The 17,621-nt window shown below is 41.4% G+C and overlaps 1 protein-coding gene across 5 annotated transcripts in view; it reads right to left on the bottom strand.

The window, feature by feature from the left end:
• The window catches only part of nfic (nuclear factor I/C), a 479,978-nt gene that overhangs the window by 168,080 nt on the left and 294,277 nt on the right, over window positions 1-17,621 (bottom strand). For all 5 annotated transcript variants that reach the window (XM_043721115.1, XM_043721114.1, XM_043721116.1 and 2 more), the window contains exons 5-6: window positions 16,731-16,854; window positions 12,448-12,572 (exon numbers count right to left, since the gene is read on the bottom strand). In XM_043721115.1, the coding sequence (XP_043577050.1) occupies window positions 12,448-12,572; window positions 16,731-16,854 (249 nt within the window). The remainder of the gene's footprint in view (window positions 1-12,447; window positions 12,573-16,730; window positions 16,855-17,621) is intronic.

Genomic DNA, 17,621 nt, shown 5'->3' with positions numbered 1-17,621 from the left:
GGGGAGATGTTAGGGGTGGGTTCTTTACCCAGAGAGTGGTGGGGGCATGGAATGCGCTGCCTGTGGGAGTGGTAGAGTCAGAATCTTTGGTGACCTTTAAGCGGCAATTGGATAGGTACATGGATGGGTGCTTAAGCTAGGACAAATGTTCGGCACAACATCGTGGGCCGAAGGGCCTGTTCTGTGCTGTATTGTTCTATGTTCTATTGTTCTATGAAGGTTTTCTGGAGCAGTATGCAAATAGTCCAACACAGGAAGGGGCCATACTGGACCTGGTCTTGGGGAATGAGCCAGGCCAGGTGGCTGAAGTTTCAATAAGTGATTACTTTGGGAATAGTGATCACAATTCTGTAAGTTTTAGAATACTCCTGAACAGAGACGAGTGTGGTCCAAAAGGAAGTGTGTAAAATTGGGGAAGGATAACTATAGGGAAAGTTTGCAGGAGCTGGGGAATGTGGATTGGGAGCAGATGTTGAAAGTAAATCTGCATTTGATATGTGGGAGACTTTTAAAGAGAGGTTGATTAAAGTGCAGGACAGACATGTCCCTGTGAAAATGAGGATAGAAATGGCAAGATTAGGGAACCATGGATGACAGGGTAAATTGTGAAACCAACCAAGAGGAAAAAGGAAGCATACATAATGTCTAGGCGACTGAAAACAGACAAAGCTTTGGAAGAATATCAGGAAAGTAGGTTCAATCTGAAACAAGGAATTAAGAGGACTAAAAGGGGTCATGAAATATATTTAGCAAACAGGGTTGAGGAAAATCCCAAAGCCTTTTATTTGTATATAAGGAGCAAGAAGGTAATGAGGGACATGGTTGGGTAATGAGGGAAAGGGTTGGCCCACTCAAGGACAAAGGAGGAAAATTATGCATAGAGTCAGAGAAAATGGATAAGATTCTTAATGAGTACTTTGCATCAGTATTCACCGAGGAGAGGGCCATGACGGATGTTGAGGTTAGGGATAGATATTTGATTACTCTAGGTCAAGTTAGCATAAAGAGAGAGGAAGTGTTGAGTATTCTAAAAGGTACTAAGGTGGATGCGTCCCCAGGTCCAGATGGAATCTATCCAAGGTTGCTGAGGGAAGCAAGAGAGGAAATAGCTGAGGTGTGAACAGATAAATTTGCAGCATCCTTGAACATGGGTGAGGTCCCTGAGGATGGGAGAATTGCTAATGTTGTCCCCTTGTTTAAGGAGGGTCACAGGGATAATCCAGGTAATTATAGACTAGTGAGCCTGACGTCAGTGGTAGGGAAGCTGCTGGAGAAGATACTGAGGGATAGGATCTATTTACATTTTGAAGAAATTGAGCTTATCAATGATATGCAACAAGGTTTTGTGCAGAAAAGGTCATGTCTTACCAACTTATTAGAATTCTTTGAGGAACTGACAAAGTTGATTGATGAGGGAAGGGCTGTAGATGTCATAACAATGGACTTTAGTAAGGCGTTTGATAAGCTTCTCCACAGTAGGCTGATGGAGAAAGTGAAGTCGCATGGGGTCCAGGGTGTACAAGCTAGATGGATAGAGAACTAGCTGGGCAGCGGAAGACAGACAGTAGTAGTGGAAGGAAGCTTTTCAAAATGGAGAACTGTGACCGGTCATGTTCCACAGAGATCCATGTTGGAACCACTGTTGTTTGTGATATACATAAATGATCTGGAGGAAGGTGTAGGTGGTCTGATTAGCAAGTTTGCAGATGACACTTAGATTGGTGGAGTAGCAGATAGTGAAGGGGACTGTTAGAGAATGTAGCAGAATGTAGATAGATTGGAGAGTTTGGCAGAGAAATGACAGATGGACTTCAGTCCGGGCAAATGCGAGGTGATGCATTTTGGTAGAACCAATTCAAGAGTGAATTATACGGTAAATGGAAAAGCCCTGGGGAAAATTGGTGTACAGAGATCTGGGTGTTCAGGTCCATTGTACTTTGAAGGTGGCAACACAGGTCGATAGAATGGTCAAGAAGGCATACGGCATGCTTTCCTTCATTGGATGGGGCACAAGTGCAAGAATTGGCAGGTCATACAGGATGGTCCTATAGTTGTATAGGACTTTGGTTCTGCCACATTTGGAATACTTTGGAATATTACCAAAAGGATGTGAATGCTTTGCAGAGGGCGCAGAGGAGGTTCACCAGGATGTTGCCTGGTATGGAGGGCACTAGCTATGAAGAGAGGTCGAGTAGATTAGGATTATTTTCATTGGAAAGACTGAGGTTGAGGGGGGACCTGATTGAGTTCTGCAAATCAGGAGAGATATAGACGGGGTGGATAGTAAGAAGCTTTTTCCCCCAGAGTGAAGGACTGAATTACTGGGGGTCACGAGTTCTTGGTGAGAGGAGAAAAGCTTAAGGGAGATATGTGTTGAAAGTTCTTTCCGCAGAAGGTGGTGGGTGCTTGGAACATGTTTCCAGTGGAGGTGGTAGAGGAGGGCATGATAGCATCACTTAAGATGCATCTAGACAGATACATGAATGAGCAGGGAGCGGAGGGATACAGATCCTTAGAAAATAGGCGACAGGTTTAGATTGAGGATCTGGATCAGCGCAGGTTTAGAGCGCCGAAGGGCCAGTTCCTGTGCTGTAATTTTCTTTGTTCTTGTCAATGTTCCTTACCAGCTAGTTTCCTGAATTAATGTGAGGGCATGTCAAACATAAATTACACTAAAACATTGGTTCGTGTCTTGTCAATGGTACATACATTGTTGATGAAAGAAAGCTGAATACTCTGTCTCTCTGGATTTATTATTCTAGTGCTCTCCAAGCCAGGTTTCTGTCCTTCTCATTCCGTAAAATTCAGCTTATCCAAAACTCTGCTGCTGCATCCTTACCTACACCAAGTCCTACTGCCCCATTTCCTGCTAACTGAGATGGGCTCCTGGCCCCCATATGCATCCACTTTAACATTCTCATCCTTTTCTGTATAATAATTTGTGGTCATCCATTTCCTTATCTGTAACTGTGTCTCCCTCCCTATAACCCCTTCAAGAACTCTGTATTCTTCCAAATTGCCCTAAACCTGGTTTCTTGTGCCCCACCTACTCACATCAGGTCATATTTAGCAGCTGTGGCTTCAATATTTAAGCTGCAAGGTTTGAAACGTTCTCTCTGAATATTTCTGTCTCTCCAGTACCCTCTGCTTCTCACAGACTCCATCTAAAATGCCACCTATATGACCGAGCTGTTGATGATCTTTCTTCGTACCTTATTCTTTAGTTCAGTGTTGACTGGGGTCTGTTGTTACTTGGTTGAAGCAAGTTGGAATATTTTTAGTACGTTAAAGATATTATTTACATGAAAAATGTTGTCAGTCCAAAAAACTCAGTCAAGCCTCAGCAAATAATTCATACCATCATGATCTTCAGCCTCCATTTGAATTCCAGGAAATATTGTGTTTTTTGGCTCAATGACTCCTCAACAGATGCTCACTTCCCACAATATTTTTTTAAAAATTCTCTTCTCAGTTAACTGAATTTTACTTCAACATCCAACAAGACCTTAGAATGGATCTGTGTACTTCCTTTAAAACAATCTACATGTGACAATTAGGAGTGAGAGCTGCCGAAAAGCTGATCTGAATAGTGGCAAACTCAGAAATAGATATTCATAAAAGCAATCATATCTAGACCTCTGAGTATAAAATCACTTTACACCAAACATTCCCGTTCAGTTTCATTCACAATTCTTTTCACCCAACATTACTTTTAAGGCCATTATCCATTCATTGAATTCACCAAGAACATTAGAGCGGATTTTCCTCATTTACTAATCTTGAAAGTAGCACCAATCAGGCACAGCGCACCTAAAAATGTATGCCACCAAATATTAGCTGAAATTGCTTTCACTCACAGCCTTGACCATTTACTCATGCCTGCTTCTGGGCTAGTCCACCCCTAGTTCTGGTAGGCTGAACTTATAGAATCATACAGCAAAGCGATCATTTGTCCCAACAAGTCTGTACTACTAAGTTACATGAAATCTACACTAATATCTTGCACTAACTTCCAGTATTGGGCCCATAGCCTTGAACGTTATCACATTTCAAGTGCTCAATGAAGCATTTTTTAAAATTTGTATGGTTACCTGCATCAACTAACCTCCCAGGCAGTGTATTCCAGACTCCCAGCCCCCTCTGGGTGAAAACCTTTTCCTCCAATCCCATCTAAACTTCCTGCCTTTCATGCTAAAATTATGTCCCCTTATATTTGATGCTTTGACTAAGGGAAACAGTTAATTATTATTCACCCTGTCATGTCTCTCATAATCGTATACACCTTCCACACATCCCCACAAAACCTTCTCTGCTCCTAAGGGAACAACCCAAACTTACCCAGCTTCGCTACAAAGTGAAAGAGTTGCATTCCAAGCAACATCCTGGTGAATGTCCTCTGTATCTCCTCCAGTGCAATCATAACTCATGGAACTGATGAGGAAAAACTTTATGCCTGAAACCATTCTAGCAGAACTTTTCTGCACCTTCTCTCTGATTTCATAAAATTTTAAAAAAAGCTTGTCACAGAAAGAGGCTATTGTGCCCATTCAAACTATGTTAGCTCTTTCAAAAAGCAATCTATTAAGTTCCTCTTTCCATATATTATGAACATATTTTCTCCTTCAAATATTAATCCAGTTCTATTAGAGTCATACAGCATGAAAAAAGGCCCTTCGGCCCAACTCACCAATACTGAAAAAGTTTCCTAAACTGAACTAGTCCCATTTGCCTGCATTTGGCCTATATCTTTCTAAACCTTTTCTATCCATGTAGCTGTCTAAATGTGATTTTTACCCGCCTCTATCACTTCTTCTGGGAGCTCGATTCAGATATGCTTCACCCTCTGTGTGAAAAAGTTGTCCGTCAGGTCCCTTTTAAATTTTTCCTTTCTCACCTTAAACCCATATCCTCTAGTTTTAGACTCCCCTAGGTTGGGGAAAAGACCTTGGCTACTCACCTTTAATCTCTGCCCTTCATGATTTTTTGAACTTCTATAAGGTCACCTCAATCTCATCCCCCCAGCTTGTCCAGCCTCTATCTTTAATTCAAACCTTCCAGTCTTGGTAACGTCCTTGTCAATATTGTTTTGCACCTTTCTAGTTTAATAACATCCTTCTTATAGCAAGGCAACAGGAATTGTACACAGTACTCCAAATGTGGACTCACCGGTCACAAACGAAAACAGAAACTGTTGTAAAGTCGCAGCAGTTCTGGCAGCATTTGGGGAGAGAGATCAGAGTGAACATTTTGGTCCAGGGACTCTTCTTCAGAACGGATGGCTAAGAAAAAGTTGTTTTCAAGCAGAAGATAGACTGGGGGGAGGGCGTAAGGAGTAAACAGTACATTGAGGTAGACCCCAAAAATAGAGAAAAACAGTCAGACAGACAAAGGAGTGAATAATGCTCAGCCTGGGACAATGAATAGCTGGTAATGGAGACTATTAGAAACTAACAATAGTATGTAATAGCAAACCATGTGATAACAAGGCCTGATGTGTGGGGATTGGGGTAAGGACAGGGGAGGAAGTGTCTCAAGCCCCAAAATTATTGAACTTGCTATTGAGTCCAGAAGGTTGTACAGTTCCCAAGCAGAAAATGAGGTGTTCTTCCAGTTTGCGCTGAGCTGTGCTGGAGCACTGTCACAAGCCTGAGACAGAGATGTTGGCCAGGGGAACAATGTGGTGTGTTGAAGTGGCAGGCAACTGGAAGCTCAGGGTCTTCACAGCTATGTGTTCTGTGATGTGCTCACCCAGTCTACCCCTTGGTTCCTCAACGTAGAAGAGACCACAGAGTGAGCAGTGATTACAGTAAACTAGACTGAGTCAAGTGAAGGTAAAGCACTGCTTCGTCTGGAAGGTTTGTTTGGAGCCTTAGATACTGAGGAAGGACTTGCATCTTCTGCGGTTGCAGGGGAAGATGCTATGGGATTATGGGGTTTGTTTTGGAGTGAAGGAGGAGTGGATCAGGGTGTCCCAGAGAGAACGGTCCTTGTGGGTTGCTAACAAACAGGGGGATAAAGTGCCTCGCGATGGCATCCGCTGGAATTGGTGGCTAATGATCCTCTGGATGTGGATGGCCTTACTTGTACAACTGTAATGGCTTATCCAAACTCCCATTCAGTGCTCAGACCAATGAAGACAAGCATGCCATATGTCCTGTTCAGCAACCTGTCTACCTGCAAAGCCACTTTTAAGGAACCATGTATCTGCAATCCTAGGTCTCTCTGTTCAACAATACTCCCCACAGGCCTACCATTAACTGTGTAGGTCCTGCCCTGGCTTGTCTTACCAAAATGCAGCATCTCACAATTATCTGAATTAAACTTCACCTGCCATTCCTCAATCCACTTCTGACTTGCCTTGCATTTTAGTGCCGATACAAAGCCAGGCAGTTTGACATGGTGTCCGCAGGCCAAGGGCTTTTCTATGGCACCTTGTTATACCAATGAAGAACACACAGCATGTTCCAGTGGGCAGATTGAATGTGCTTCAACCAATGGTCTTGTTTTATAGTCTGAGGGAAGGAATCCTCAGTCAAGTCAGGGGGAACTGTTAACAGTCAGGAGGACACACCACAATTGAAAACACTTCATAATCCTTGCAAGTGAGTAGGCAAAGAAGGGATGCAATGGATGCTGAAGAGCTGGGAGAGTGGTAGCTGTCACCTGAGGATGAAGATGAGGAGATTAAGCAACATGACCCACATCATGATAGAGTTGTACAACTGTGGGCACAACAGGCTGGACAGGACTTGATTCCACTAAATCTGAGTTAGCTAAAGGGACAATTCACTGACTGCAAATGTGTTGCTGCTTGAAAGGTAAGCAGTTTATTGCCTGAAACAAATGCAGCCTTTTTGTTTGCTCTTCATGTTGCACAACAAAAGTTAACATTTTCAACTTTTTGAAGGTTTTACAATGTGTGATGCTCCCATGTGTAATAAGAAGACGAGGTTATATTGCACTTGGTGTTAGAGAAAGGGTTGCACTCCCCTGAAAAGGGTTCTAACATGGTGTGGCATTAAGGCTAGGTAGCCTGCGCAGCTTGATTTCTGTAACTGCTGTTACAATGACAGTCAGTCTGACAGATGATGATCTAAAGTAGCAATACATTTATGATGTGGGTTTCTACTTCCAATGAAGTGTCCTCCTGCCTACCTGTGTGCCCTCAGAAGCTGTTCATTTTACTTCTCCTCCCTCTGTGTGTTCTATAACTGACCTGACACACAGCTTTGCTTTAAATATGGCACTGCTAATGGAAATCCCAGAGATTACTGACAGTAGTGAGTACCTCCTCCACAGGTGAGTGCAATATAGTGTGAGCATGCTGCCAGAGACGTGGCAAATACATAATGAAGTGAGCAACAGGAAACTGTGAGAAATAACAAACCAGAGCTCACAGAGGGAAACTCTCCCCAAAATTGATACCTGGTAGATTTCTGGTAAAATTCAGTCTGAGGTTTCTCTCTTTTTACACTTCCTTTACTTGATATTAAGTTAAAAATCACACAACACCAGGTTATGGTCCAACAGGTTTAATTTGACCTGGTGTTGTGTGATTTTTAACTTTGTACACCCCAGTCCAACACCGGCATCTCCAAATCATGATTACTTGATAAGCATTTCACTCTCTCACCAAAATGCATCAGCCATGCTGAACCCTACTGAACTGCCATGAGTCTGCCCTGTTCACTAGTCTAATCCCTCCTGAAGTTTATTACAATCTTCCTAATGGTTAGAAGAATCATAAAATCCCTACAGTGTGGAAGTAGGCCATTTGGCCAATAGAGTCCACTTCGAGGAAGACAGAGCATCTGGAGGAAACCCACGCAGACACGGGAAGAATGTGTAAACTCCACACAGACAGTTGCCCGAGGAATCGAACCTGGGTCCCTGGCACAGCAGTGCTAACTATGGAGCCACTGTACTTCATCAATTACACAGGAAATAATTATACCTCAATGTTTTGGGTCATCTGCAAATTTCAAAATGAGCAATGTCTCAACAAAGAACAAAACAACACAGGAACAGGCCCTTCAACTGTCTAAGTCTGTGCCGACACATTTTGTCCTTCCATACTAAAATAGTCTTCACTTTTAGGATCTGTATCCCTCTACTCCCTTCCTATTCATAAACTCATCCAGGTGCTTCTTGAATTCTGCTATTGTATCTGCTTCTACAACTTCCTCTGGGAGTGCGTTCAAGGCACTCACCACCATTTGTGTGAAAAACTTGCCTCACACATCTCTTTTAAACATCACCCCTCCACCACATCAGAAACCTGTAACCCCAGTAATTGACCCCTCCACCCTGGGAAAAAGCCTCATACTTTACACTCTGTCCATGCCACTCACAATCTTATAAACTTCTATCAGGTCGTCCCCTCAACCTCCTGTGTTCCAGTGAAAACAAACCCAATCTCTCCAACCTTTCCTCATAGCTAAAATACCACATTCCAGACAACATCCATAAAACATTCATATCCTTCTGGTAGTGCGGTGATCAGAACTGTACATAATGTTCACAGTGTGGCCTAACTAAAGTTCTGTAAAACTGTAGCATAACTTGCCTCTGCCTATACTCAATGCCCCTTCCTGTGAAGGCAAGCATGCCATAGGCCTTTTTTACTACGTTATCTACCTGTACTGCCACCTTCAGTGATCTGTGGACCTGCACATCCAGATCTCCCTCTATATCAATACTCCTAAGAGTTCTACCATCCACTGAATAATTTCCACCTGGACTTGACCTTCCAAAATGTATACCCCCATATTTGTCCAGATTAAACTCCATCTGCCATTTTTCTGCTCGCACCTCCAACTGATCAATATCCTGCTGTATCCTTTGATAATCCTCTTCACTATCTGCAACTCCAACAATCTTTGATTGTCCGCAAATGTACTAATTAGATCAGCCATGTTTCCTCCAAATCATTTATGCAGACCACGAACAGCAGAGGTCCCAGCACTGATCCCTGTGGAACACCACTAGTCACTACTCTCCATTCCAAAAAACATCCTTCCACTGCTACCCTCTGTTTCCTATGACTAAGTAAGTTTTGTATCCATCTTGCCAGCTCACCCCTGATACTATGTGACATCACCTTTTGTACCAATCTGCCTTGAAGGACTTTGTCAAAGAGTTTATTGATGTGTTTATTGATGTCCATGTAGACAACATATCAACCGCTTTTCCCTCATTAACCATCTTTGTCATCTCTTCAAAAAACCTGATCGAGTTAGTGAGGGGCATGACCTCCCCTGCACAAAACCATGCTGTCTATTATTAATATGCCCATTTGCCCCTAAATTTGTATATATCTTGTCCCTGAGAATCCTTTCCAATAACTTTCCTACCACTGTCATGAGGCTCACAGGCCTGTAATTTCCTGAATTATCCCTGCTACCCTTCTCAAACAATGGGACAACATTGGCTATTTTCCTGTCCTCTGGGACCTCACATGAAGCCAAAGAGGATAAAAAGGGATCTGGACATAGGGATCTCAATATATTTCTCCTTACAATTTGAAAGACTTCTATTTGCCACGTCTCTGTTTCATTTTCCTTCACCAATTTTACATCCATCTTGCTGTATTGAACCTTTTTGTTCTACTGGCTTCAATTTTGCCAACTGGTCCAATATATGGTAACTTATCAATACCTTCTGAAATCCATATACACAACACTATTGCACAGCCCTCAATCACCTGTTTGTTAAAAATTTTAAGGCTAATCACTTCCTACCTCTTTCATTCGTATTCATAGAATCCCTACAATGTGGAAACAGGCTATTTCACCCAATAAGTTCACACTGACCCTCCAAAAAGTAACCCACCCAGACCCATTCCCCTAACTAATGCATCTAACCTACAGATCCCTGAGACTATGGGCTAATTCACCTAACTTGCACATCTTTGGGCTATGGGAGGAAACTAGAACAACTGGAGGAAAGCCATGGAGACACAGGAAGAATATGCAAACTCCAGACAGATCGTCGCACAAGGCTGGAATCAAACCTGGGTCCCTGGCACTGTGAGGCAGCAGTGCTAATCACTGAGCCACCATGCCACCCCCTTAGAAGCCTTTAAAACTTCTGTTCCTTTTCCTTTGGTTTGGAATTGGGAACTGAATAAAAACTGTTCTTTTACACTGAGTAAATCTAGCACATATTTTTTGTAGCCATCAACATGATTTGGAAATAGAATCATGTGCTAAATCTTTTGCTTCTTTAGTTTTGAATTTACATGCAATTAATTACAGAATAACAATGGTGTAATACAAATATTTGCAAAGCATATAATTTTTCTGCATTTTAAGAAAATCACAACCAGTAAAACATATCTTGGTAAGCAAGTTCTATATTTATCTGACCCTTTGTGCTTCGACACAAGAGCATCGCATTTCTCATGCTGTTAGTTCTTGCAGAGAAAATCATGGTATTATATAGAGAACCACACATGAAAATGAAGACATAGAACCACAGAAGAAAATTGAAGCTTCCATCACCAGAATTTGCTGCAGCAGCTGGAGTAAATCAACTGAGGTCAATGAAGCAAAGGCACAATGAAGTTCAACATTTTCATGGACCACCCTACTTGCATTTTACAAACAGTTTCTTTCAGATTTTCTTTTTGCAGCAATCTGAACACAGTTAAATAATCTACTCAGAAATACAGCCTCATATGAGCAGAGAGCCACCTGAATGTTAACAGGACAGAGACCACAGATATTTATGGTCTAAACTATGCACCACGTGATATGCGATTTGTTATATGTATTGCAAATTATTGATTATGACTCTTGATAAAGTTGCAGATTGGACACACAATAGGAATTGAGCAGGGTGACAAATATCAGTACAATTTTATTATCCCATTTAGCTGCATGAAGCAGATGTTTAGCTTCTCACATAGTTAATAATGATCAGAATGCCAATTAACGTACTCCTTCCACAGACTGAGCTGCCCTGAGCAGATCAGTTTTTGGCCCTGCACCACTTTTTGATTGTTGATTCTAAGCTGAATTTCAAACCCTGTATCCTTGAAGTCACACAAACCACCAATGCCAACATGTATGGAATCTCAACCAACATTTGCTACCTTCAGACTCAACTATTCCAACAGTCCTGTCACCAGCTTTTCATCTTGCATAGACTTCAATTTATTTAATTGGCTGCAGTAGCCTTTCACCCATCAAATCCTACTTACCAATCCTACTTACCAATCCTTATCCTAAGTGTTCAAACTTACAACATTCTCAATGCCGTTTAAAACCCTTCTGGCCTCACTCTGCACTATTTGCTATATGTTGCTGTAGTGCCAACCTCTCCTGACTGCCAATGACTCTTAGTTGCCCATTCTACCTTCCTCATCACATCATTTGTGCCGGAGCTGCCTTGGTCCCACATTCTGGAATTCCTTCACTAAACTCTCTTGCTGCTGTTTCTTCATAACTCTTCTTAAAGCCCACTCATTGACCAAGCTTACAGTACTTCATCAGCAACTTTATTTTCTTTATATTTGTAGAATTACACATTATATAAAATCATACACAGTACTAAAGAGGTCCTTTGGCCTATTGAGTCTATTTGAAGGACTTTGAGGTGTGGAGAATGCTGATGATTGTTTGGGAATGGTAATAGTTGCATATATATTGTAGAAAAGAGAAAAGTCAGTACTATTGCAATGTCTCAAAGTTGCAGACACTAAGATAACTCAACAGCTTTTCTTTATTCTTCACTCTTGTACACTTATTCTACCTCCTACCTTTCATTTGCTCTGTCTCACTGCATTATTCCCCATGAGGTCTGATCTGGGAGGACCAATGAAGGAAGGACTTAGCAAAAAAAGAGTCAGTAATCTTTCGCAAGCTCTCCCAGTCCCCACCTGCAACATTACTTGGAGTTCAACAAGAAAGAACGGCCATTTATAGCCTTTCGATGAGATTTCCACTGAATCTACAAAATCTTACAGCAGGACATTGGCAAATCCTTTACCAAAACTTTGTCCTGAAGTGTTTCCATCAGGGAAGGGATTTCAGATAGTTCTTTCTCGACTCTTTGAACTCAGTCTGACAGCAGTTTTTACATCAATCCTTTGGGCAAAGAACAGTGCACAGCATAATGGGAATTAAAACTGATAGAGGAAATAGCTTGCAAAGTGAAAAGGAGAGGTACATTTAAAGGGTATTTATTCAAAAGTGTCACTAATTATATAAATGAAAATACATTCTATACTAATTCATGCCCTCATGGTGCAAAACATGTCTCCAAGAAGACATATTTACCTAAGCAAAACATTCATGTTCAAATTATACTCTGCTATTGGAACCACTGCGAAACAACTTGAGTTCACTTTAACAACAGAACATTTTGAATGGTCTCAAAGGACAATGCATTGTCAGCACAGTCTCCCTGGAGGAGAAATCTTAAACAATCAATTTCTGTACTCACCTCCTTCCATTTCCTCCTGCCAGTTCCTACTGCTGCTTGCAGGTGAGCTTGGTGAAGGGTAAAACTCCCCACCTGGACTAGTGTCAATATCATCTTCCATTGAACCAGATTTGTGTCTTTTACTTCTGTTGAGGAAGAAAGATTCTCTTACATGTTGAAAATAAAAAAAACATGCCATACCTTTTACATTTGCCTTTTTTTAACCCCAAAGTTGTCTGAAAATTCTGAAGAGGCTTGACAAGGGTAGATGACAAGAAGTCATTTTGCCTGTCTGAGAAACACAAGGTGGGGCACAATTGCAGGGGACAGAGTTGATCATTCAGGACTGTGATTCAGAGAGTTTTACACTCAGTGGGTTGTGGACCTTTCTCTATCACAGAGCACAAGGGAAGCACCATCACTGAATATACTCAAAGCTGAGACATATAGATTTTTGACCTCACGTAAAATCAAGGATTATTGGGAGCTGATGGCACAATGAAATTGAGGAAGACAGTCAGCTCTGACCATACTGAATAGCAGAACAGCTTCAAGAGTTCATATGGTCTACTCCTGCTCCCATTTTTTGCATTCTTAGTCACACAACAATCTCCTTCAGCAGCAAGAAAATACAATTCATCACATTGTAAAGCAGCAAATCCTATGCCACAAGAGATATGTTGATACATTATCTTATGATAAGACAAGAATTCTAACAATGAGCATCACATTCCATTTATCCAATCTCACCAATTTGGCAAGCATTACTTCAAGCAAGTTCAATATTCCTGTTTGTAATAGTTTGGCACGGAAGTGTTTAAGGCCTACCCTGCCTTCAGTAGATTTACAGTGATATGAGGATGTAATTGTAATTTCTCTCTTTCTCCCTCAAAGGTAACTCAATGACCATGAGGGGTTTAACCTATTTTTCTAATCAACCTGTACAGAGATGTTATTATACACCTCTGGAGCAAGTAGGACTTGAACCCTGGCCTCCCAATCCAAGGGTAGAGACACTACTACTGTGCCATAAGAGGACCACAATTTTCCAATTAACCTGAACACAGATGTTGTTACATATAACTGGAACAGGTGGGATTTGAATCTGGGTCTCCCAGCTCAGAGCTATAGACTGTACCACTGAACCAAAGAGCTCAGGGGTTTAATTCCTTCAGAAAATGGAAGAAAATTAAATAAATAGTGGAATTGGGGTAAATCATTGAGCAATATTTAATGGAGGTGATGGGGGTCTTACCAGAGAGCTTACCTTTGGGGAAAATCAATTTAATTAAGTACCATCAAGCACTTAACTGGACAGTGGCTGGCCTTGCCTAGGTTCAAGGACTCTAAGGATGGAATTCCCATCTTCCACGTGCTGTCACCTAGTAGTAGGCTAGCAGCTGTACATTGCTAGGTAGTTCCAGTGGGAGTGGTGGCTGCTTCTGTGGATACAAAGCTCACCAGGACTGGCCCAGAATTGCCAAAAGACTCTGGGCACAGATTAGTGATGAGGGTACAGCAGACAGCACGGCAGAAGGTTCAGCAGTAATGGCAGGAGATTTGGCTCTCAGCAGGCACCCTCATTCCTGAGGTCTCTTAATCAGACACTGAGTGCCCTTGAACTCCTGGGAGGTGGCCTCATTGCTCAAAACAAATGCTCAACGCAAAATACTGGGCAAATGTCCAGCAGACAATCAGCAAAAATCATTCAGAATGGAAGAGCAGGTTTGAGAGGCCATATGTTCCATTCCTGCTCCATGACTGCAATTTCCTGCAACACATAAATAAATAATTCTTTTTAAAAAGTAGATAGAAGTCCAGCAAATGCAAGACAAGAGTGTCACTAAGCTATTATTCTGTGGAAATCGTAGATGACTGATTACACCGGTTTCATGCTATAAACATGCTGCAACCTTGCTATATCAGAATTGCTAGCAGCATTTTTACAGCTTCCGTGATGACACTGTGAAAATGCTCCACTAGTCATCAGAGAACAGCACCTCTCACAAAGAACAGCTCACATGTATCGTGAATTTACACGATATATATCTGGTGTTGATTTCTATTCAACAGTATTGTGGACTAAAGCCACTTGGTAAAGCATTTCTAGATTACTTACAGTGTGGAAACAGGCCCTTCGGCCCAACAAGTCCACACCGACCCTCCGAGGCAACCCACCCAGACCCATTCCCCTACATTTACCCCTTCACCTAACACTACTGCCAATTCAAGTAACCTGCACATTTTTGGACTGTGGGAGGAAACCGGAGCACCCGAAGGAACCCCACGCATACACAGGGAGAATGTGCAAACTCCACACAGGTAGTTGTCTGAGGTGGGAATTGAACCTGGGTCTCTGGCTGTGAGGCACTGTGCCATTGTGCTGCCCATGACTGAATTTTTCAGATTTTGATGGAAATGATGAAACATAATTCCTACTGAGGACTGAAATCTTCCTGTGATGTCATGTTTGGGCTCTAACTAACCTGGCACTCTGCCAGTCCACATCTTCAGAAGGGCTAAGCACTCTGCATAGCTGAACATAATCTTGTGACACCTAATACTGGAAGAGGATGAGAAGGAGTTGCAGAAGGTACTTTGAGAATGAGATGCTATGGCACATGATAAAAACCTTTAAACCTTCAATGCCCAGGGTACATCTATTCTTGTTTTATGTAAGCTTTTACACTGTTGTAGCTGTCCCAAGGAAATATCCACTTGCAAGATCAGTGCAAAGGCAGGGAATTTTTGCATAGGTGCAATTCAGTAAATTCAGAACAAATGGAAGCCTGACATGGGACTGATTTTCAGATCGCAAAATCAGATATGTGTGTGGCCATTTTTCCTATTTCCCACCCAAGGTGCAAGCAAAGTTCCCACCAATATCTCAGCTATGTTTTTAAAATTAAATCAAATTTTAGACAGCTAGTGATAAAGTGCAGAATACTGAATTCTAGCATTGCAACATTGAACAGATGGTTGGTGTTGAGTTACAATGCCACATTCAATCGAGTGATTCCGATCGCTCTAGTAGTTTCTGATTACAAGCAGAAATGAAAGGTCCAATTAATGTCTCAAATTTGCTGATAACTAGGTACAACATTTTTGAGTTTTGCTTTAGCTTCTCTTGCCATCATACAGCATTCCCGATAAGTGTAGATCAGAGATGAAAAATAATACTGTTCCATGACTTACAGGTGCATAGCACCATGAGATTTTTTGAGATTTGTTTTTGATTCAGACCGCAATAAAGTATTGCAGCAAAAATATTTATGATTAAATTCAACACAGCACTGAGAGAACGTAAACACACGGGGGTGGAAATCTGGATCCAGCATTGGGAACACCTCCAGAGTAAGTGCGGAGGAGGGACCGCAGAATAGAGTGGAAACTAGTTCCACTGAGATTCTGGACTGTTCAGAATAGGTTGGGAAATTCTAATGGGGGTTCCCACTAGTGCAACCTCCACCTGCTCCCCCATAAGTAGGGGATGTAGCTTGGGGAGTTCCCAGGGCTCACAAATAAATTCCACTTAGCTGCCCTTTTTTGCATAATAGTATTCAGAAAAGACAACCGTACAGTGGAGGTCCATTATAATGTGTTTGATGCAAATTTGTCTGTAGTGCAGGGGTCTCTGAAGTTTGATAATTTCAGGTGGCAGAACACAGATGGTTTGCACATACAATCTAACAGCAGATGGAGCTGGTGTGATTGAGGGAGGGTGGCTGTGGATCCCAGGGTCAGCAAGAATGACTGCTGATTAGGTGACTTGATGTCTGGTACCACTGGCAATGGCAAGCTTATTTATAAATTGAAATTGCAAATGAGGCCCTTTCAGAGATAGGGTCCTCCGAATTGTATTATTAAACAACCTCATGTCTATTTTGTATATTTGAAGGCCCGAATGAAAATTGAATCAGATGGCCAAATGTGTATCCAAGAAGCCCTTCTATCAGGCAAAAATCTGGCAGCCAGCACCTGAAAATCCAGCTCCTGATATCCAAGGAAACCAGCAATCCCAATGGTCTGATGATAACAATGGCATAATAGATATTTCATTTAGGCAAAAGAAGCAGCTGTGTACATTCAACAACTACTCTGCATTCTATATCTTATTGTATTCCATCACTGGAATTTACTTAATGATTGGAAGCTCTAAAAAAAACAGTAAAATTAAAAGCAAAGCATTGGAAATGTGTATATTTTTAACTTTTCTGAGAAAGTCATGGCCCCATTTATTAGAAATGTCCTGTAGAGTGTTCTATTTATAGTCCCTCGTGGGTTATACAGTTTCAGTCACATACCCGCTCGATGAGCTACTTGGCAAAGTTCTCCTCATCCCTGCACTTGGTGGATTCAAATCATAGGCCAAGTGACCTTGTAATTCTCCAAGAGAGAAGTTCGGCCCTGTTCCTGTCACAATGGGAGCTAAAAATTAAAGAAATCAAAACGTATTGTTAAATTTGTAATCAATCTTAGATTTAACTCTCTTTACAGTTCTGTTTGCATCACTACTTTGAAAACTCAGTTTCTGTAGGTGTAACTTTATATCCTAGTTTTTAAGCTGCTCTTACAACCACTAAATACAAATAAGTTGGGTGATTTGAATTCAAAAGTTCATTATTCTTTTAAAACATTTACAAAAATATGTTTTTCAAAATTATGCTTCTATTAAGAGACAATTGATAATGCTCTCTTGTGAGAATTCTCACAAATTAAATCTCTCCAAATTTTTTAACTTTGTCCTTCTAACATCCCTTCTTAAACTTGCTTTATTTGTTATGCTATAACCTCCATATGTAGCAATGGTATCTGGTGGATCCCACTGTCCTTGTGAGGGTGATAGGTCCTAAATCTCCATCAACAGAAAGAGATGTATGATGGAAATTTGGTGGTAGCATTCTTCCAACATTCCCCTCTCCTCAGTATAGGCAGTTGTTGAACCAGCACCTCTGTCAAGAGCTCAGTCAAATTCCATGAAACATACATCCTCATACTAAGGTAACATTCATTAGAACTGTCTCCGTATTCCATCCTAATGCCAGATACTAAATTTTTATGACATTTTAAATATATAATGAATTTGGATTGGTGCATCCAAAGGACTGCTAAGGGCAAATGATGCCAATGGCTGTATTAAAAATCAGTAACATAACTGCTTGTTTCTTTATTTCCCAAACAAGACAAAGTAGACC

This window comes from Chiloscyllium plagiosum, chromosome 31 (genome assembly GCF_004010195.1).
Source record: "Chiloscyllium plagiosum isolate BGI_BamShark_2017 chromosome 31, ASM401019v2, whole genome shotgun sequence".
Lineage (NCBI taxonomy): Eukaryota > Metazoa > Chordata > Chondrichthyes > Orectolobiformes > Hemiscylliidae > Chiloscyllium > Chiloscyllium plagiosum.
The sequence above is the reverse complement of the archived record's forward strand: the minus strand, read 5'-3'. Positions and strand labels throughout refer to the sequence as shown.